The sequence below is a fragment of the Bos grunniens genome, chromosome 13, assembly GCF_055505025.1.
Source record: "Bos grunniens cultivar Pamir isolate PY7600 chromosome 13, Bosgru_T2T1.0, whole genome shotgun sequence".
NCBI lineage: Eukaryota > Metazoa > Chordata > Mammalia > Artiodactyla > Bovidae > Bos > Bos grunniens.
This window is the reverse complement of record NC_141177.1, coordinates 58,483,597-58,506,130: the sequence shown is the minus strand read 5'-3', so window position 1 is coordinate 58,506,130 and position 22,534 is coordinate 58,483,597. Positions and strand designations below refer to the sequence as shown.

The 22,534-nt window shown below is 45.8% G+C and overlaps 1 protein-coding gene and 1 long non-coding RNA gene across 28 annotated transcripts in view; one reads left to right on the top strand and one right to left on the bottom strand.

The window, feature by feature from the left end:
- The window catches only part of KIAA1217 (KIAA1217 ortholog), an 820,709-nt gene that overhangs the window by 453,845 nt on the left and 344,330 nt on the right, over positions 1–22,534 (top strand). For 9 of the 27 annotated variants that reach the window (XM_086334408.1, XM_086334409.1, XM_086334367.1 and 6 more), the window contains exon 1: positions 12,900–13,338. The exons of 8 other annotated variants lie outside the window; for them this stretch is intronic. In XM_086334408.1, the coding sequence (XP_086190534.1) occupies positions 13,269–13,338 (70 nt within the window). In that variant the 5' untranslated portion in view covers positions 12,900–13,268. Of the gene's footprint in view, positions 1–12,899; positions 13,339–14,316; positions 14,685–22,534 lie in introns of those variants that run through there. 10 more of the 27 variants (XM_086334364.1, XM_086334360.1, XM_086334362.1 and 7 more) reach the window with 6 other exon arrangements.
- LOC147361056 (uncharacterized) overlaps positions 16,924–22,534 on the bottom strand; it is a 35,462-nt gene continuing 29,851 nt past the window's right edge. The window contains exon 4 of the long non-coding RNA XR_015139667.1: positions 16,924–20,913. This is a non-coding gene — a long non-coding RNA (uncharacterized LOC147361056). The remainder of the gene's footprint in view (positions 20,914–22,534) is intronic.

Below are 22,534 nucleotides of genomic sequence, written 5' to 3'. Positions count from 1 at the left end.
AACTGTAAAAGGACCTACATGACTAATACATTTTTAGTTGAACTCCAGTTTTTCTGCCACATCCTTTATTTTATAACTCATACCTACAGCGTCTTTTTTGATAAATGGTCATGAGACTTCTTGGCAGCTATTCATAATTTGGTACACCGTAATCAATCAGATTGCATGTAATACAAAATTAATGCCATGTGAGGTGCCTAGAGCTAATCCTAACTTTATTAAAAAAAAACGAGTGCCTTGGCAGAGTGTTGAATTTTCCCCCTTTTCCTAGAATGTGTAATGCTGGTTACTGACGCTGAAAGAAAACGTACCAACAGGAAGCTGCTAGAACAGCGGAGTTGTTTTGGAAAGAGCTGGGTCTATCTGTGGTAGTCCTGACCTGACTGCTGCTGAGGCTGCTAAGTCGCTTCAGTCGTGTCCAACTCTGTGCGACCCCATAGATGGCAGCCCACCAGGCTCCGCTGTCCCTGGGATTCTCCAGGCAAGAACACTGGAGTGGGTTGCCATTTCCTTCTCCAATGCATGAAAGTGAAAAGTGAAAGTGAAGTCGCTCAGTAAGTGTCCGACTCTTCGTGACCCCATGGACTGAAGCCCACCAGGCTCCTCCGTCCATGGGATTTTCCAGGCAAGAGTACTGAAGTGGGGTGCCATTGCCTTCTCCACCTGACCTGACTACATCAGTGTAAAAACGTAGGTGAGATGTTGATATGTCACCTAACATTGTTCAGCTCCACGAGGTTATCTTCCCAACTTCTGCCATCTCACGTGCAATTCATCTTTACATCGTGCCAATTCCACTTCCTAAAGTCATTCTCAAATCTACCTGCTCTTGATGCAAGCTAGCATATAGAGGATGGATAACCAACAAGGTCCTACTGTAGAGCACAGGGAACTATATTCAGTATCCTGTGATAAACCATAATGGAAAAGAGTACAAAAAATAATTTATAGACATGTGTATGCATGCATGCTCAGTTGCTTCAGTCGTGTCTGACTGTTTGTGACCCTGTGGACTGTAGCCCATTGGCTCCTCTGTCCATGGGATTTTCCTGGCAGGAATACCAGAGTGGGTTGCCATGCTCTACTCCAGGCAATCTTTCCAACCAAGGGATTAAACTTGTGTCTCCCACGGCTCTTGCATTGCAGGTGGATTCTTACTGCTGAACCACTGGGGAAGCCCATAGACATGTGTGTGTGTGTGTATATATATATATATAATTGTATCACTTTGCTGTACACCAGAAATTAACACAGTGCTGTAAATCAACTATTCTTCAATTTTAAAAACTGAAAACTTGCCTTCAACTTTCCCTTGAAATTTTAAAAAATTGACTACTTGTGTGTTCATTTTTGGCTGCACTGGGGTCTCCAGCACCGCGCGCAGGCTTGCTCCAGTTGCGGTGCTCGGCCTTCTCTTGTTGTGGAGCGTGGGCTCTAGGGCCCACAGGCTTCAGCAGTTGCAGCTCCTGGGCTCAGTAGTTGTGGACCACGGGCTTAGTTGCCCCGTGGCAAATGAAATCATCCAGGACCAGGGATCGAACTCATTCCCCTGGATTGGCCTGCAGTCTTAACCACTAGACCATCAGGGAAGCCCTCCCTTGAAATTTAAAAGTGCTCATGTTTCAAATCAACAAATACTTTCTTAAATGATCATAAAAAAAAAAAATCTACCTGGTCTTTTAATCCTTACTTCCTCCTAAGTTCAGATTCTCATATCTCTTTTTCCGTACTGTTATAATAAACATTTAGTATAGTTCCTTTTCCTGCTTCTCTGAAATCCACTCTCCACATGGATTGGTCCAAAATACAGATCATGACTCTATACCGCTTGCAGGATAAAGTTCAAGCTCTTCATACAGAACTTGTGGAACCAACCACCACCTGTCCAGTAGCATCCACCATCACTCCCACATCCTGTCCATCACCTCCCTGCCAGGGTCCTATAGGTATTCTGAATTGGTTTGTGGACATTTGAAGCAATATCCAAAAACAAAAATCTACTTCTGTGCTGCATTGCTTATGGATTCTTTCCTTCATAAAACCAGGGAGCCTGGAGGTGACCAAATCCCTTTCTAAACATACTATAAATGCATCCTCAGAGTGTTGTATTGATCAGATTCCAGGCATCCTGCCCCCGTCAGCTGTGTAGGATTCTCTGACTGATTCTCTTTGGCTGCCCAGGGTTGTATGAATTGGATTTTAGTCTCAATATGAGGTAAAAATGCTTTGGCTATAAAGGTCTATTTTTTTTTTTTAGAAAGGTTATTGGTGGGGCAAAGGTGGGGACCCCAAGTCTCTCTAACTGGAAGAACAAGCTGTTCCTGGCAGGTGCTTCCTACACTAAATTTCAATGTGTTCTAACTTTCCCAATCAGTCTTACAAATGTGATGTCACTGGGCATGCCTCATCCAAATCTGTTCTTGGTATTTCCATTGTGTTTAGGTTACTAAGGTTGGTGCATTTTTATCTGTGTTGAGAGCCCTATGGGTATTGAAGAAGTGCCAAAATAGATTCCCTGAAATGAGTAGGGAGGGAATGCCTCTGTGTATCACCATGTGGGAATGGCCGGGTGAGCACCAAGGGGTCTTGGGGTCTTCCCAGCAACATCACTTTCTGCTTAGACCCACCAGCCTTAGTCACTTGTCTGGATCTCTCAGGGATCATGACCCACTTGTGGATGATAAAGGCTGATTTATCATGTTATCACTGAGACTGATGAATTGCCTATCACGTTCTGCTTATTCACTGCCCACACTAAAATGGCACTTATGATGTGCCAGGTTCTGTTCTTCTTTATCCTCAAAATAACCCTGTGAGATAGATACTATTATTTTTTCCATCTTTAGCAGGAAAACTGAAATCACTTGCCCAGGTTGGCATAGCAAGTAAGGGATGGAGCAGAGACTCAGGCCTGGACTCGGTCTGTGCTCCCTCCATGCAGAAATATTAGCAGCTCAAGGTGCCTAAAGCCATGTGGTCTCTCTCACTTTAGAGCTCAGGCTCTGTGTAAAGATGAGGCCTCAAGACCTAGGCTGTAGGGACTTCTCTGGTGGCCCAGTGGCTAAGGCTCTGAGCTCCCAGTGCAGGAGGCCTGGGTTCAATCCCTGGTCAGGAAGCTAGATATCACATGCCACAGCTAAGAGTTCGCATGCTGCAACTAGACATGGAAGACCCTGTGTACTGCACCTAAGACCCAAATCACTCAATAAATATTATTTGTGCAGGCAAATCAATAAATATTTTTAAAAAAGGAATTAGGCTGTAGTGTGTACGTGTAGACAGTACTGGGGCTCCAGGAAGAACACTGAGAATGAAGCATAAGTGGCACTCAGCTCGCTTCCATGAGTCCAGCTGGGGCCCAGATGGAAGAGCTGCTTCAGAACGAAGAGGAGCCAGTCTGAGTGATTACCTTTCCTTCCCAGTACGAACCTGGGTTGTCTGGAAAGGCAGTAATAGAAGAACTGAGATATCAGGTGGTCATTAAGAGGGCTCAGTATTTATCTAGCCTTAAAGCCTTCATTTTACAGATGAGAAACCCCAGGGTCCAGAGAGGTTAAAAAAACCACTGACCCAACATCACACAGCTCAAGAGTGAACAAGAGTTTGCCTCCACATAATTTGAGGACCTAAATAAAACAGCACTTTAAAATAGTATTTATTTGGCTGCCCCAAGTCTTAGTTGTGGCACCCAGAGTCTTAGTTGCAGTATGTGGGATCTAGTTCCCTGACCAGGGATGGAACCCAGCCCTCTGCACTGAGGGCACAGAGCCTTAGCCACTGGACCAACAGCGAAGTCCCCCAAACAGCCCTTTTTTATTTTATTTTGTTTAATAAACATAGGTTTCTAGTAATATGACCTTTTGAAACTATCTGCATTCATCTCTTCATTTACTTATTTATTGGCCACACAGCAGGTGGGATCTTCATCATCTTATTTATTTATTTAAATTTATTTTTTATTTTTTGGCCGCAAGGCATATGGGATCTTAGTTCCCTGATCAGGAATCTCCTGAACCGCCGGATCGCCAGGGAAGTCCCCCCCAAACAGCACCTTTTAAATTACTAATTGCCTGCCTCTGTTTTGTTATCTTTTGTTTTTTGTTCACTGGGCCACGCTTATTGTTGTTGACTCTTTCTTCTCATTGGGTAAATGCAGAGGCTGGTTTGATGGTCTATGTAATTTCTGTGTCATAGTGACTCAAACTTGTGTGAAATGGATGAGCTTCTCCTTGGGAGAATTTTTAAACCAGGGTGGGCGCTGGCAGGGCACTTGCTTTTGTGAACAAATAACATGGAGAAGGCGGGAAAGGGTAACAGAGAGACATTGTCCGTGACTCCAGCAGACATGCCATGAAACGGTCCGTTTATTATAGTTCCTGACTAATTACCCTGAAGCCCATCTCTGCCCCTCCCCCTCGACCCCCCCCCCATTCACTCTAGCCTCCATTGTGCCAACATAATCACTTTCTAAAGTTCAGATTTGCTCCATTCACCCCTCATTGCCATAGTTTGCAATGTAAACTTCTCATTTGAAATGCAAGAGCCCTCAAAATGGCCTTTGTTTTATCAATCTTCTGCCAGTCAGCATCCCCATCATCAACTTTTTATTTTAACTAAAAATTTTTTTAAATTGAACTATAGTTGACTTACAATGTTGTATTAGTTTCAGATGTACAACATAGTGATTTGATATTTTTATAGATTATACTTCATTTAAAATTATTATAAAGTTGGGGCTATAGTCCCTGTGCTGTACATTACATCCTGTGCTGTATCTTATTTATTTTATACCTGGTAGTTTGTACTCCTTAATCCCCTTCCACTGTCTTGCTCCTCTTCCTTCCTCCCCACTGTAACCGCTGTTTTACCCTCTATCTAGAAATCTGCTTCTGTTTTGTTATATTCATTCATTTATTTTTTAGATTCCACATATAGGTGAAGATATAAAATATTTTGTCTTTCTCTGACTTATTTGACTAAGAATAATAGCTGCCAGGTCCATCCATGTTGTTTCAAATGGCAAAATTTCATTCTTTTTTTATAGCTGAGTAACAATCCATTGTGTATATACCATATCCTCTTTATCCATTCATGTAATGATGAACATTTAGGTTGCTTCCATGTCTTGGCTATTGTAAATAATGTTGCTATGAACATTGCAGTGCATACATCTTTTTGAATTGGTGTTTTCATTTTCTTTGGATATATACCCACGAGTGGAATCACTGTATCGTGTGGTAATTCTATTTTTAGTTTTTTGAGGAACATCTGTACAGTTTTCCACGGTAGCTGCTGATCCCCACTTGCTGGAGGTCAGGCCTGGGGGTGGCATAGAGAAGCTTCCCCAGCAACTTCCTCAGAAAGTGCTTGTGAGCTGGGCAAGCCTGGAAATATCACCAGCTGCTCTCTGATCGTCTTTTTGCTTTGTGCACCAGTTTGCCATTTATCCGTGTCCTGGGGTCTTATGCATATTGGGTGTGGGTGTGTTGAATGAGGTACATGTATATGTGAGGGAACGGGTAGAAACTACCTGTTATCATTTCATTCCTTGCAACTTTGAAATCAATCATGTCACACAGATTAGACTCTTAATATAGTGTTAGGGAAACCCTTGCCCAACTTCTAATTATATTTGATCCCACTTAGCCTTGTCCATATAAAGTTTGCAAAAGGATAGTTCAATAGCAAAACAACATAATCTGGGAAACACTGAATTTTATGCACATGGGGATGAACACAAAATTCCCTGGAGCTAGAAGGCAGAGAAGCTGAGCCATGGAGTGGTTGTTTGCTAAATGCTGGGCATCTTCATTTGCATTCCCCTCCTACCCCAGTATCAGCACCTCACATACCCACTTGGCCCCAGAAATCAGGTCCTTCATTATTAAAACTGTTTTTCCCATCTGCAAGAAATATAAGTTCTCCCCGTCCCTTAAATTCTGGGGGCTGGGGTGGGAGAGAGCAAAATGAAATCACTGTAAAAACACTTAAGTTTTGAAGCACGTGATTGGCTTTCAGGCATTGACTATAAAACTAGAGGGTTGAGATGCTGGAGAGCTGACACTCGGGGTGGGCTGGGGTTGCTGCAGCATCCATCACCCCTACCCTGGGGCATCCTGCACCCCTGGGGACACCCCGCATCTCAGGAGTGCCCCGAGTCTGAGGATAGCCGGGTGCCCTCGCAGCTCCCACAGCGCCACACGGCCTGTGTGGGGTGAACGTGGCCAGCTCTGCGCCATCTCAGCGTCACATGCAGCCTTCTTGGGGTGAACTGAAGGGCCATGTATTTGCTTTGACCCTTCCATTCTCTGCTGTCCATATTCTCTTACAAATAAAGTTTGTGGCTATTACTCAACAAAGCTGAGAACTGATGACAAAACTGAAAAAAAATTAAATGCATTATTGAAATAAAGTCTCGTTCAGCATATGCTTGGCATTAAAGCATATGGAGGCCATCAGTCCAGTTTCAAATGAGTTTCCCTGCCCTGATGGGGAAGGCGAGGAGTTCTGACTTCTAGAAGTGGGGGCAGAGGCTCAGTGTAGGGAGCAGTAAGGACCACCCCACCCACTTTGGGCTGCAGGAGGCAATTCTAGACCCTGCTTTCTGCTGAATCAAGGTCATCTCTAGGGAGGACTCTCAGAGCCCCCAGGCCTCACCCCTGTTCTGGACAGGTGTGACTTCCTGGCCATGCCTCCCCCAGCTCACCTCCTAGGCTCTTTCCCCTACTGGCCAGTCCGGGCTCCTCTCCAGCATCTCTGATGGCTGGTTCCAGCCTCACCCGCTCAGGGAAGCCCTGCCCACCTGGAATGGTCCATGGTGGTAGAGAAGCAGCCCATGGGCTAACACACGCAATGCACACCAGATCTTGATGAGCAGAAATGATGCAATGCCTGATGCCACGTGGCTTGTACAGCAATGCTCCCCCCACCCAACCCCAATAATACCAGACCCAATTCTATGGTCAAGGGGAGAAGAATTTTAGAAACCAATATACACTCCCTTTTGCGAACCCTGACTTGATTCTTCATTTCAGGAGAGCAAAAGGAGCTGGAATAATTGAGAGATCTCCTTGGGCAGTTGTGAGAAAAAAGGATAAAAGATCCTATGTAGAGGGGAGGGATAAATTAGGATATTGGGATTGACATATACACACTGCTGCTGCTGCTGCTAAGTTGCTTCAGTCGTGTCCGACTCTGTGTGACCCCATAGATGGCAGCCCATCAGGCTCCCCCATCCCTGGGATTCTCCAGGCAAGAACACTGGAGTAGGTTGCCGTTTGCTTCTCCAATGCATGAAAGTGAAAAGTGAAAGTGACATCGCTCAGTCGTGTCCGACTCTTAGCGACCCCATGGACTTCAGCCCACCAGGCTCCTCCATCCATGGGATTTTCCAGGCAAGAGTACTGGAGTGGGGTGCCATTGATAACTAATAAGGACTTGCTATGTAGTACAGGAAACTCTTCTCAGTGCTCTGTAATGACCTATATGGGAAAAGAATCTAAAAAATAATGGATATATGTATATGTATGGGCTTCCCTAGTGGCTCAGTTGGTAAAGATTCTACCTGCAAGACTTAGCAACTAAATCAACACCATCAAAACTGATTTGCTTTGCTATACACCTGAAACTAACACAACAATGTTAATCATCTATGCTGCAATAATAATAATAATAATAATAAAAAGATCCTAAATACTTAGCAAGTATAACAGGGCAAAGGCTGACCACGATACAGGAGAGATGGCAGCCTGACTGGCATTAACACTCCAGACCTCAGTTTGCTCATCTGCAGAATGGGAGAGGCGAGTGGGGAGAAGAGAACCCCAGGATCCCAGCCTTCTGGCTCTGTGATTGGCTCCCATAGTTCTCATTGCCTTTTCCACTCCCAAGAACTCACTGCTTTGAGGAAAGCCACGTGGACAAGCCCAAAGCAGAAATAGGCCCGGGAAGTCTCTTTCCAGCGAGGCCTCACCAAATATTCCATATTGAAAGGGTTCATAATGGCACCCTTGGGAAAAGCGAGGCAGCCAGCAGGGCGCTTACATTTGTGGAGGTTCTCACCTTCTGTGGATTCCACCCTGGAATTCTGTGGAATACGTTGGGGTTTAGCTCACTCCGGTAGAAGAGGCGCGAGCATCTACAAGTTGCGATTCTCACTTAAAAGCTGCCACCTAGGATCCAGACCGGGTCTGCAGTGACCAGGGTCTGGCACCTCCCCACCATGGTGCAGACAAGACAGCATCGCCACAGTGGTGTGTAGACAAGGCCTGCTCTCTCCAGTATCTACCAACTTAAAAGAGATAAAAAGAAACCCCAATAAAAATGAACATCAATGGATTCTCTGGAAAAGAAAGCAAATCTGCTTAAAGCATTAACACATTGGATACAAGTGTGGCTCATATTTATATCCACATGAGGAATTTGTTACGACGTAGGGGAGAAAAGTTCCAGGACATCACAATATAGAGACGTAAGGGGGTTGTGTGTTGGGATGTGGAGGAGTAGGGGGGAGGCTCTTGGCCACTTCACTTCTCCTTGGCCTGCAGGGTCTCCTTGCAGCAATTAGGATTTTAAGAACTGTGAAGAAGATGGGTTATTCTCTGGAGAGAAGGCTGGAGCTATAAATGATGACCTGGTCGCATCTGTGAGACCTTTGTCCTAGACACAGAAAGGAAAACTCTGTTTTGATGGCTGAATCATGCAGGATATTGTATTCTGGAATCTGTGTTTCCTGATGTGAAACTGTTAGTGGAGTTTGTAATACAGAGATGAAGTTCACACATTTAATTAATAAGTATGTTTCTCATGTGAGGTCTGTGTTGGAGAAATTATTATGTTCATTTCACATTTGGATACCGACGGTATGGAGGGCTTATCTTGAACTTAGGTGACCATCTGTGCTGGCTTGCCAGGGACAGTCGTAGTTTCTGCATCTTGTCCTGTTGTCATTATTAACGGTGTCTCCTTTCCCTGTCACAAGTGGTCTGGTTTATATTTAAGTATACGCTCACGCTAGCCAGCTGACACACTGCTGGCAACAGGAGGGTTGAAGATCTTGCATTTCATTCACCAGATCATCCATTGAAGCAAATGTTTTCCCAGTTGTCAAAAGTCCTTGATTTCTGACTTGCAGAGTTGCACACAACAGCACGTCCTTTAGAAGAGAAGATTCATCACACAACAGACCTGAGGTCTCTGGTTGAAACATTGTGGCTTGTTTTTCACTTTGTTTTGTTTGATTTTCACAGTTATGGAAACCTTGGAAGATTACATTTTATGACTTCAGCAAGCATTAATTATTTCTCTTGTGTCCCAATGTCATATCATTTTAAGTTATCCTGTTCTTAATAGGATTTTAAGTAAAACAGAAAAGAAAAAAATTGAAACATAGCAGCATGATTCCACGAATGCTTATTCTAGCGATTTTTTTCTTGAAAAACTTACACGAAGAAAACTGACATGCTTTCCTCAGCCCTATAATTAAATATGCCTGCCCAGAAGTCATACACAATATTTATGATTTTTGTGATTAATGTCCATCATAGTAATGCCCGTTGAAATTGCATTATCACAACCAATAATGGCTCAGTTCTGTCATGGGTTTGTTCTGGGTGCAAAATCACCAGTTCTCCTTACATCACTAGTATCTCATCAGTTGTCTTCCCTTTTTTTTTTTTTCCTCTAATTTTATTTTATTTTTAAACTTTACATAATTGTATTAGTTTTGCCAAATATCAAAATGAATCCGCCACAGGTATACATGTGTTCCCCATCCCGAACCCTCCTCCCTCCTCCCTCCCCATACCATCCCTCTGGGCCGTCCCAGTGCACCAGCCCCAAGCATCCAGCATCATGCATCGAACCTGGACTGGCAACTCGTTTCCTACATGATATTTTACATGTTTCATTGCCATTCTCCCAAATCTTCCCACCCTCTCCCTCTGCAACAGAGTCCATAAGACTGTTCTATACATCAGTGTCTCTTTTGCTGTCTCGTACACCGGGTTATTGTTACCATCTTTCTAAATTCCATATATATGCGTTAGTATACTGTATTTATGTTTTTCCTTCTGGCTTACTTCACTCTGTATAATAGGCTCCAGTTTCATCCACCTCATTAGAACTGATTCAAATGTATTCTTTTTAATGGCTGAGTAATACTCCATTGTGTATATGTACCACAGCTTTCTTATCCATTCATCTGCTGATGGAGTTGTCTTCCTTTTTAAATGACACTTCTCTGTGTCTTAGCTCATTGGGAATCATGAATTGCCAACATATGGTGCCATTAACCAAGAAATCATCTTGTACCTTTCCTGGTTAACTGAAATGGAGTTGAAAATATAGCCTGATGGTAACTTTCTTGTAGGTCTTTATGTGTCTGCAGGAAAATCCACATTTCAAGTGCTTCCCGCTTTCTTTAGGCCTTTCACAACAAATTTCGAAGGCTGGCGGTAGGCAGGTTGGTTTGTCATAGCAATTTTTTTTAACCCAGACATTAAATGAAACCGAAAAGCTTCATGTACGTCTAGTTCAAAGAGTGTTTCTTCCAGAATGAACATCCCACAGTAATAGCAATGACAATAATAGTATGTTTCATGAAGATCTGAATTATTAAACGAATGGAGATTGCAGAAAAGGGTTACTGTTTGCCAGAGACCCCACTCAGAGAAACTGACAATCAGCAAAAAGTTCTCAGCGAGGTCTTTGCTTTGGGGAGCAATGTAGAGAATAGTGCCGTGGCATTAATACAGAGCCTCTCCAACTGTTTTCAGTTCCTGTTCTCAAGGAGGAGGAACAAAGGGCCAGTATTAGTACGATAGAAGCTTTTCCCCATAGTACGATCAGAAAGTTTGACTACTCAAGAGAATGTGTTTTACTGTAAATCTATATCTAGATTGCATGGTTCTTAATGATTTATGTTAAGTATCTTCATTGCTAAATGCCTTTTTCTTTTGTGCACTCCCTGAAGAATCTTGCTTCAAGGAATGTCTGCAGAGGCCAGAGTCAGCTTCGCTTGTAGGGGAGGGGAGGGTTCCAGCCACAGGGGCTGGGACACATAGTTCCCCAAGGGGGTTTCTTGGGCTGCCAGGGAACTAAGCAGAGTGCAAGATGGGTGGGAGAGCCCCCATCTGGCTTATTTGAAATCGACAAGAGAGTTTATCTGCTCTTACACTTTCCAAACAGCCCCAGGGAAGCAGAATCTGCATTGAAAGGTGCGTCTTTTTTGCCTGGATTGAGCTAGTCTGGAAGACCCCCGAGTAGGCCAGGGTGCTACAGATTGTTGAGGACAGACCGCCATTGTAGGTGCCTTGCCGTCTCCTTCATCCTGGGGTTTTTGCCTCTGTACTGTGTCAAGAGACAGGCAGAAACTGCTAGGAACAGGCTCTCCACACATCAAATCAAGGTGGGTTGGTGTCACAGCCACAAGCCCAGGGACATCTGGTTTAGGCTAACATCTGGAGCTGCCCTGCCGTGCTCTCTCCTTCTACCCCACCCCCATCCTTTCTGGCATTAATAACTTGAAGACAAATACTCAACAGCTAGACAAGGACCCAGATAATCTGGACCTGGGGGCCTGAACTCAGATCCCTGCTTCCTGAACACTCTGAACCCAAGGAAATAATGAGGTTAAAAGGAGATTCGTCTGGCCTTTGCCGTAGGCCACCAATACAGAAAGTGTGTATAATTAGTTCCTCCTTAAAGCAAGATTACCAGGTCAGCCTGTTGCAAAGTCACGAGGTCCTTGAGATATCTGCCCCAGTCAACCCAACTGCCTGCCTTCAGTGCTACTGGGCTTGGCTTTAACTTTCTTCTAGATCCACCACATCTTCTTGGGTTTCAAGAAAAATCCTTTTAGGAGTTGAGGGGGGCTCTTCTTCCCTTCCTGATGTGATGACCTTGCACGATGACCTGATGTGACTTCCTGGCATGACTTCTTCATGGGCTTCCAAATCTTTTTTCTCTGAAATGGCCAAAATATGTCCCCCACACTGCCAAAGTACACAGGTGACTCAAGGACAGAATCTGGAGGGTAGGCCAGTCATTGTTCTGCACACACTCTTCATCTAAATTAATGTAAAACCTTGTCTGAATGATATGTAAACTGGGCCAAGCCTTATGGTCAGCAGGCTAACCATCCTCCTTCCCCCCACCAAATAATGGGGCTCCTACAGATTAAAAGATCACCCTCTTCCTAGGTAGTGTGTGATTTGTCCATATCTGAAATAGCAGCATGTACATTGCACAGATCATATACCTTTTTTTTTTTTTTTTTTTACATTTTTGTGGACACTATGCTTCCCCTTTTCACTTTCTGGGAAATCGGCCAGGGTTTCAAGGACCGGGTAAAGAACAAAATAAATGTTTGTAGGTAGTTTCAAGGGAGAATGAGTATGCTGGATGCAACTCTGCCCATCCAAAGAAAAGCATTTCCTTTCTATTTTAATGAACTGGAGAGATTCAGAAGGTTGATTTTACTAGTTTACTTTTCAGATTTGTGATCAACGTGTTAGTGTGTTTATGTGTGTTGGGGAGGAGGAACTGTTGAGAAAGTGTAGGCAAAGGAGTACAAACTTTGAAAAGTCCAGCTGAAGAGACAAACTGATTGTGTGCAAAGTCAGCTGTATCTGTCTGTTAATCAAGCTCTAAACGCTTGGTGAAGAAAGTGTGTAAGAACCTTCAGCATAAAACCTGTCCTTCTCGTTGCCCCTTTTAAAAGGGATTTCACTGAAATTTGGGACGTTCCGCAGTCGGCTGTTCCTTTTTCAGGATATCAGCCTATTTGGGGAGGCTGATTCTGTGAGATGAAAGAGACGGAGAACCGGCTTCCAGCAAAGGCTCCTGCCGGCGATCCCGGGCCATGTTTTCCTTCCCCAGCTGCGGAGTCGCCGCAGTTTGCCTCGGGGGGGCCCGCGTGGGTCCAGGGCAGGACAGCGCATCACCTGTTGGGGCCTCGGGGAAGCGCGCGGCGCGGGGGCGGGCGGGGGGCCCAGCCCGCATTCCTCAGGGAGCCGGCGGGCGGACAGACGGACGGACCCGGGGACGCGCGCGCGCGGAGGGACGCGGGAGGCCGGGCGCTGGAATGCAGTCTTCCCCGGCGAGAGAGACTTTGCACCGGAGTGGAGAATAGTTTGGGGTGGGGTTTCGCACCGTCCCCTCCTCCCCACCCCCCGGGCCCCCTTCCAGGCGCTTTCTGGAAGCGTTTTTTCAGAACGGCGCTCTGAAGTTTAAAGACCAGAGAGGAGCCTGGGCCGGAGGCAGGGACAATGGAAGAAAACGAAAGCCAGAAATGTGAGCCATGCCTTCCTTACTCAGCAGACAGCAGACAGATGCCGGGTAAGTAAGAGGCTCTCATTCAAAGATGGAGTTACGGTTCCGCGTGTGCCTCGCGGCTGGCTGCTGCTTTTTATAACTGCAGAGCGAGCGCCTGGCACAGAAAAGGCGTATTTCTTGGGGTGGTGCGTTTTCCCAACTCAGTGGAGAGCTGTAGGCTGGACTTTTTTTTTTTTTTTTAATCTCTGGCAGGATTTTCTTGAGCAGCCAAAGAAGTGGCGGGGTGATGTTACATTGGTAGCCCTGTAAGCCGTCAGTACTTGCTAGATCTCCGGGCAATGACAAATACATCGCCCAAAGCAGCTTTCCATGCTCACTGCTCCAGCCGCGGGAGAGAGGAGCTCTTTCTGGAAAGGTCTCTCGGGGACGGCAACACTTCCATTCATTGGTTGGGGGGATTCCACGAGGCACAGGCACGTCGGAGGCAAGTTTGGTCGTATTTGAGAGTTAAATCGCAGAGTTTGGGGGTGTTTTCTTTTTTTTTTTTTCCGGATCGGAACAGCAGGGGAGCACTTGTCCATGTAGAAGAGAGATGGAGCTGTGCGAATTTTCTGAGTGCTTGAATTCAAAAGTTGGGAGCTGTTAAGACAGTTCTGATAGATTTTCTCTGAGCAGTTTCCCTTTGATTGTGTTTATAATAGACTTGTCTTTTCCGTAGGGAACTTCCAGAAGCATATGTCGTTCCAAAGAAATTATGCAGTGGGGTTGGGTGGGGAAAGGGCTCCTCGGCTGGGCGGTCCAGTGTCTGACGTCTCTGACTCCGGAGCCTACCTTGCATGCACTATCGCGAAGGCAGCGGGTTTGGACCCAGCACAATCCAGAACCCTCCCCGCCCCCAACCTTAGCCCAGGTTCATCCAGGGGCCAGTTAACAGCCATGCTTGCGGGGCTGCAGTGCTGTGCGTGGGAGTAACAACAATGCACAGGGGAAAAGGTGTGTGTTTTTTAAAAAGGCAAAAGGGAAGTCACACATGACTCATCCACACTGAAAATGCAAAACTAAGCCAGACAGAAGAAAATGCAATTAGAAGAGATAGAAATTCCCCCCGGTGAAAAGCAGGAAACTTTAAGACCAGTGAACCCTGGAGAATCCCAGACTCAGAGTCCTCAGCTTGTTGTCTGTGTGTGTGCTGTCAAAGCACAAGACTCTCCTTCGGGGCCCCTACGCAGTGGGGCCCCCTCCCCTGCCCTGTTTGATAGACAGGGTCCTGCAGCAGGAATTCAACCTCTGGGCTTCTGCTGCATTACGAAATACTCGGAATCTAGAGGCGCAACAAGAGAGTGGAACTGATTTAAGAAACAATTTACAAACAACCACAGCAGTTCAGAGACCCTTCAGAGACTGAGATGGTGAGACTGATGCAGTGTGATCACCTTATTTCATTTATTCACTAAATATCAAGCATCTGTTCTGTGGGAGTCACTGTTTTAGCTTCTGGGGATCCAGCAATGAACAAAATAGATGAAAAGCCCTTGCCTTATATTCTAAGGGCCAAGTGTGGGGGAGGGGGAGTGGAGGACAAAAACAATAAACAGATAAGTAAAATAGCATTTTATATGGTGGGGTTGCCATATTTTGTCAAACAAAAATAAAAGAGGCTCATTTAAATTTGAATTTCAGGTAAAAAATAAACTTTTTTTAGTATAAGTATATACCATGCAATATTTGGGATACACTTATGCTAAAAATTATTCATTGTTTATCTGAAATTCAAATTTAACTGGGCATCTTATGTTTTATCTAGTAAGTTCATTAAACTGTGGGGGAAAATAAGGCAGAGAAAGCGGATATTGAGTATGGAGGGGTGGGGGTGAAACTGTAGTAGGGTTGTTAGAGACGGCCTCACTACTATGATGGAGGAGGTGGTTACAACCCACTCTGGGGTTCTTGCTTGGAGAATCCCCATGGACAGAGGAGCCTGGTGGGCCACAGTCCATGGGGTCTCAAAGAGTCGGACACGACTGAGTGACTAAGCACTGCTGTGATACTTGAAGGGACATCAGAAAGAGCTAAGGGAGGGAAGAAAAAGGGCATTTTCAAAGAACAACATGGGGAAAGGATGGATAGAAAAGAGGTTAAGAGAGAATTCTAGGCCCTGTCGAGTAGGGCCTCTGATATTAAGGACTTCGGCTTTTATTTCAAAGGAAGTGGCAGCTGCTGGCGGGTCTGAGAGGTTTCTTCAGAGGTAGTCCTGGGTGCTCTACTGAGAATCACCCGAGTGGGGTTGAGGGCAGAGCAGGGAGCCCAGTTAGGAAGCTTCCAAAGTAAACCAGTCACTAGCTTGAATCAGCAGGTAGGGGAGTAGAACAGGTGGTCGTAAGAAGACAGACTTTAGATATATATTGAGGATGAAACTGAATTGGCCAAGGGATTGGATATAGGATATAAGAGAGACAGAGGAATTGGAGATGACTTCAGAAATTTTGGTCTGTGCTTCTGGGAAGTTGTCATTTACCTGAAGGGGAATTGTTTGTGGCTTGCAAGTGGAGAGCAGAAAATCTTTTGACTATGGTAGGATCTGGAAGCTTCTCAGGGATCCAGGTGGAGATGTTGATTGCAATTTGGATATTTGTAGCTGAAATTTAGAAGAGGGGACCCAGGATTGTTAGAGATGGTCCAGGATTGGGTCTGTGTGCAGAAGAAGGCTAGAAAGGTGGCTGGGGAGCACGTGAAAGGGGGCTAAGAATTCAGGTTAGATTTCTAAGATCCCCACTGAGTCCTGGGTGAAAATAATGCTGTGAAGGAGTGTGGCCTCTTCTCCAGTTCTTTGATATGCAAGAGGACCATGCAAAGGAGGCCAGCCTCTGATGGCTGCATCACCCATGATTCCTTGTGGGCTTGATCATATTTGGCATTGTGAGAGTGAGAGTGTGGTATTCGAGGGCAAAGACCATGACTTCTTTGTCTTCACATCCCCAGAACCTAACAGAGCACCAGGCATGAGACAGCGATCAATAAATATGTGCTGAACAAACAGCTAATTATACCACCCTAGGGCTTTGAGTTTATCAATCTACAGATAGATAAGGATCCTCTAGGTGATCGTGTTACTTGTTCAAACTGAGACAGTTTTGAGAGTGAAAGGGACCGCTATGAATAATTTCAGTGGGACAACAGTTGTAACCCAGAACTGTTTTGGCAACTGGGCATATGGTTACCTTGAGAATAATTCTTATCGATGATGTTCCCGGGGCTGAAGCGTCAGCTGCTGGGTAGTAAACAGTGTGAATTGCAGAGAGGTGCTTAGTAATTAGTGGTTGAATTTGAGTCTAACTATATCATGCTTTTTTTTTTTTCGCCGTGTGCCGTGTGAGATCTTAGTTTCCCAGCCAAGGATGGAAACTCTGCCCCCTGCAGAGGCAGCACTGAGTCCTAACCACTGGAGCACCAGGGAAGTCCAATATTCTGCTTCTTTTGAAGGCCCTTGGGCTCCTCAGAGTGGTCCTTAGGATGCCCATGCCCGCCCATAGCAGCCCTGCGGCGACTGCTTTCACTCTGGCCCCAATGTCTTGAAACCCCCTACCACCCCTGATTCACTGGGGTCTTAAGATACTATATTCACTGTGGTAGTGATCATTTCACAGTATGTAACTATCAAATCAATATATTGTACACCTTAAAATCAGATAAGATTACATGTCAGTTATATCTCAGTGAAGCTGGAAAAAAAACTGTATTGGCAGCCTTGCAGAGTACAGCCCTGGCAAGGGAAGTGGTGGGTGGAGGGGTCCCTGGGGGTCCCCAGACATTCTGGTCTTTGCTCCAAAGCATCCTCTAAACTTGCCCATCAGTTTCTGTCCCTTATCCTGTTTTAACCTTCAAAGCACTTATCAGTCAGTTCAGTTCAGTTGCTCAGTTGTGTCTGACTCTTTGCAAACCCATGGACTGCAGCACACCAGGCTTCCCTGTCCATCACCAACTCCCAGAGCTTGCTAAAACTCATGTCCATCGAGTCAGTGATGCCATCCATCTCATCCTCTGTTGTTCCCTTCTCCTCCTGCCTTTAATCTTTCCCAGAATCAGGGTCTTTTCCAATGAGTCAGTTCTTCACAACAGGTGGCCAAACTCCAAAGTTGGAGTTTCAGCTTCAGCATCAGTCCTTCCAATGAATATTCAGGACTGATCTCCTTTAGGATGGACTGGTTTGATCTCCTTGCAGTCCAAGGGACTCTCAAGAGTCTTCTCCAACACCACAGTTCAAAAGCATCGATTCTTTGGCGCTCAACTTTCTTTATAGTCCAACTCTCACATCCATACATGACCACTGGAAAAACCATAGCTTTGACATTCATGTTACATATTATCTGTTTGTTGTCTGCCTCCTTAATTATAATGTGCCTCCCCTATGAGGGAAGGGAATTAAGTCTACTTTGATCACCACTTCACTACACTTCCTAAGTCCTTTCAGTGTACAGAGCAGGCACTCAATAAATATTTGCAAAAAGTAAATCAGTCAATCAGCAAACCAACCATTGAGACAAGAATGCTTTTCTGGATAGGGGAGGGGCTGTTCCTATTTTGTGTAAAATCTCTACCAAAAACCTCTTTTATTTACTTGTGTAAGATTTTTTAGAGGACTCAACATAATGGACTGGTTTCAGCTGTTAATTTTTGTGCCAGTGTGTCTCTGGTGGTGATCTTTTTGATTTTAACAAGGGAGCTGGAAAAAAATGGAGGAACTCTGTGCGTCCCAACAGAATATGTGATACCTAGGAGTCAGATGACCTGATTGCTGTAATGTCTGTGGTTTAGCATAATCAAGGTTAATTTTTGCTTTGAACACTGGAATGTGGACATTCCTAGCCAAGTGGATCAGGGTGGTTTACCTCCAGGTGACCCTGGGACCCAAGTCACCCAAAGGACATCTAGTTATGATGTCAATTCCCCAGGGTCTTGGAGGTTTCTGCTGGAGCTTTTGCACTTAACTGGCCAAAGGGGAAAGAAGAAAGGGTAGGAAAGAGGACTCAGGAGGTCAGGGGCCAGGGCTAACGGTGGCCCACGCAGTTTCCTCCCACGTTGCATTGAGCGGAATTAGAACAAGATCCCAACTAGATGAAGGGGACTGAAAAACAGGATTTTCTTGTGTGTGCACAGAAGGATGTTATGGTTTAAATACACAGACATACCTGTGACTGCTGCCATAGTAGATCGGAATGCGTTGTACAGCCAGACATAACTGTAGCTCCCCATGATACTCTAATGCAAGAGAGCGTCCCAACACAGTCTAGAAAACGACACCTTAGAGACAGCTAACCAGGAGCCACTATGAAGCAGTGGGAGATTCCTTCCCCGGGAGGACTGCTGCTGCTTCTAAGTCATGTCAGTCGTGTCCAACTCTGTGCAACCCCATAGACGGCAGCCCACCAGGTTCCCCCGTCCCTGGGATTCTCCAGGCAAGAACACTGGAGTGGGCTGTCGTTTCCTTCTCCAATGCATGAAAGTCAAAAGCGAAAGTGAAGTCGCTCAGCCGTGTCGACTTCTAGGGATCCCATGGACTGCAGCCCACCAGGCCCTCTGTCCATGGGAGTTTCCAGGCAAGAGTACTGGAGTGGGTCACCAGTGCCCCCAGGAGGACAGGATCCTTCTAATCTGATCCAGGAGTAAAATCTCAGGAAGGCCATCCACCCTGTTCTTGGCTCTCAAATGGCAAGCAGGCATGGAACGCAGGAACAATGCCAGGTCCAGATCCCGGTTGCAGGTCAGCTGACCCAGCCCAGGCACCCTGAGTGGGGGCCGTGAAGCCAGTCTCGGCAGCTCCTGTGGTCTCTTGCCTGCAGGATAATTTGCTCTGTGGGTGTCTTCCTTGAGGTGACCTGTCTTCCATAGTCCTCTGCCTGCCTGGTCCCTGCCCCTCCCCAGCCCCCCACTTTCTACTTCTCCTTTCCAGAAGTGTGCATCTCAGCCAAGAAGCCCTTTGAAACTCGAAAGAGTCTCTCTCTGGTACTTCGGTCCTCTCAATCCCCACTCCTGCTCCAGGGAAGGTTGCTGGGGACCGTTCTCCCCTGGAAGCTCCCATCTTGCTCTTTGCCCTGCAGGAGAGGTTACTCTGTGCCGACAGAGGCTGGGAGGGGCAGGAAGGGGAAAACTGGAAACCTTGTCTTCAGACTCCAGCTTCATTATTTGTTTGACATGGATTCCCAGAATAGCAAACAGCCCGACACACCCAGGCTCAAATGTTAGCACCAAAGTGCTTTCCAGACAAGGGCCAGAACTGAGCTTCTGTTTCCAAGCCTCGGGCAGTGTGTCCGCATGGACAGTGGAGTTGGTGGGACTCCATTGGCTGTGGAATTGTGACTCCACATCCTCTGCGGCTCCCCTTTGATTGTTTCCTCCTCAACTAAAAGGTCCTGTTCTCCCCAGATGACCGGAATGGGAGAGCCGTCTCCTCTGCCTCGGGTGTGGGAGTCGATCGCTTCCAAGAACTGCGTCTCATAGAGAAAAAAGCTCCAGTGACCCCTACAGGGTCATGGTAAATGGGAATGGATTGTACAGCCCTTTGTGTAGGAGTCGTACAGCTGGGTTGTACAGCTTCGTGTGGTAGCCGCATTGGTTTGTTTGTTGTGGGTGCCGTAAAAGTGGAGCAGGGTGACCTGCAAGCAGATGGGATCCAGAGCTCAGTGATCCGCCAGGCAGGCAGGTGGGGCTGAGGGAGTGGTGGGTCCCCAGGGCAATGAGAAGCCAGTGCATTTAGCCACTGGTGCATTTACTGTCTCTGCTGTCCTGCACATTGCATTAAACCTCCTTAAGCACCTGGAGACATTTTAGAAGAATCCACGAGACAGTAAAAAATGGAAAAGTAACCTAAGGTGGGGGGCTTCCCAGGTGGCACTAGTGATAAAGAACCTATCTGCCAGTGCAGGAGACGTAAGAGACACGGGTTTGTTCCCTGGGTTGGAAAGATCCCCTGGAGAAGGAAATGGCAATCCAGTCTAGTATTCTTGCCTGGAGAATCCCATGGACAGAGGAGCCTGGCGGGCTACAGACCATGTGGTTGCAGAGAGAGGAACACAGCTGAGCAACTTAGCACACAGCCTAAGATGGACGTGACCTCCTCAGTGTCAAGTATGAAGAGGGTTGTGGTTGGAGGCTCAGCAAGGTGGGGCTGCTCCAAGGTGGATGTTGACAGATGACCCTGCACTCCAACTCTCTCCCTCCCTCCTCCTTTCCCAGTTTATTTCAAAGAACGTGGAAAACTTTTCAGTCTCCAAGGGACTGCTGTTCTGGCTGTCTTGACCTTCTCTGAGGATCCTGAGATGAAATAGGACAGTTCTTGTGAGTTCATGTGGCAGAGCAAGGCCCAGTAGAACTTTCTGCCCTTGTTGGTAGTTGAGGAACATGAGTGTGTGTCCTCCTGGGTGGATGTGTATATTTGTGTGTTATGTCCACGTGAAGAAATCACCTTTTCAGAGATTCCATTTTGCCAATTAATCTAGCTGTCCGGGATGACTTTTAAAATATATCATTTGCATGATGTCACAAGTAATCAAGGGAATTCCCTGGTGGTTAGAATTCTGCCATTCCACTGCAGGGGGCACAGGTTTGATTCCTGATCAGGGAACTGAGATCCTGAGTGTCACGCTGCACAGCCAAAAAAAAAAAAAGTAATTGTAAAAATCCATTTAGAAGTCAACTCTGTTGTATCAAGTAGACAAAAATTTGACTAATGAAAAACTCATGTGCACACACTCAAAAGCATAAGTTTAAATCTTTGCAGATTGCCCACGTATTTCCCAACCTGAGATGCGACATTTTCCGCACCTGTCTTTATTCAATAGCTCCTGTTACCTCTGTGTCATTAGAGAAGAGACCACAAACAAGGTAGCCATCACCAGAGGAGTAGGTTGCCATTTCCTTCTCCAGGGATCTTCCCTACCCAGAGATTGAACCTGCGTCTCCTGCAGTGGCAGGCAGATGCTATACCACTGAGCCACCAGGGAAGCCCCTATGTGATGAGAAGGTAGAGTGAATAAGTGGAATTAATCTCCCCAAATCTTTTTTTTTTCCCCCAACTCAGAGGTATTTATTGGATCCTTACTAATGATTTTTTGGGGCTTCCCTGATGGCTCAGTGGTAAAGAACCCTGCCAATGCAGGAGATGAGGGTTCAGTGCCCAGGTCAGGAAAACCCCTGGAGAAGGAAATGGCAACCCACTCTAGTACTCTTGCCTGGGAAATCTCATGAACAGAGGAGCCGGGGATGGGGGGTGGGGAGGGGTGCTACAGTCCAGGGGGGTCACAAAAGAGTTGGACATGACTTAGCGACCAGACAGCAACTAATGATTAGCGTGGGTTGGGTGCTAAGGGACATTGAAAAGAAAACACATGCATGAAAGCTCATAATAGTGACAGTCAACTTCTCACAGTTTTCTTACTGGTCCTCAGTATTGGTAACACAGGTAGTGTTATTGAGCTCTGCATTTTGTAGGTAGGGAATCAAGACAGAGAGACAGTAGATGGCTTGACTGAAACCATATGTACAATAAAGAGTGGAGGAGGGCTAGAACTCAGGGCTTTTAATTCTGATCATCATCTGTTCCCTACCTGAGAAAGACTTCCCTCAGCAATCGTGTGTCCCTTGAGGGACTCCCCTGCTCAAGGCGATTTTCAGTGGACGATTTCTCCTGTCATCTTTGGAGGAAAAGGAAACAGTTTCCACTCATTCTTCCAGATGTCAGTTCCATGATTTCAGAAGTGATTTGGGCTTCTCTCATTTCATGCTGCTCTCACAGACTTTTTATTTTACTTATTTAAAAAATTTTATTGGAGGATAATTGCTTTACGGTGTTGTGTTAGTTCCTGCTATGCAGCCAAGTGAGTTAGCTGTGTGTATACATATATTCCCTCCCTCTTGGACCTCCTTTCTACCCCACTCCCCGATCCCATCCCACCCCTCTAGGTCATCGCAGAGCATCAGGCTGGACTCCCTGGGCTATACAGTAGCTTCCCACTAGCTGTCTATTTTACACATGGTAATATATATATGTCAGTGCTAATCTCCCAGTTCGTGCCACCCTCTCCTTCCCCTGCACCATGCCCACATGTTCGTTCTCTACATCTGCCTCCGAGAGCCTTTTTATTTATTTTTTTCAATATCTTTTGAACCAATAGTTCTATCTTCTCCCCCTTCTAAAGGTGCTGTTGAAGTTAATGAATAGTAGAATGAACTAATTGGGCTGTTTTTTCCTTCTCTTTCCTCATCA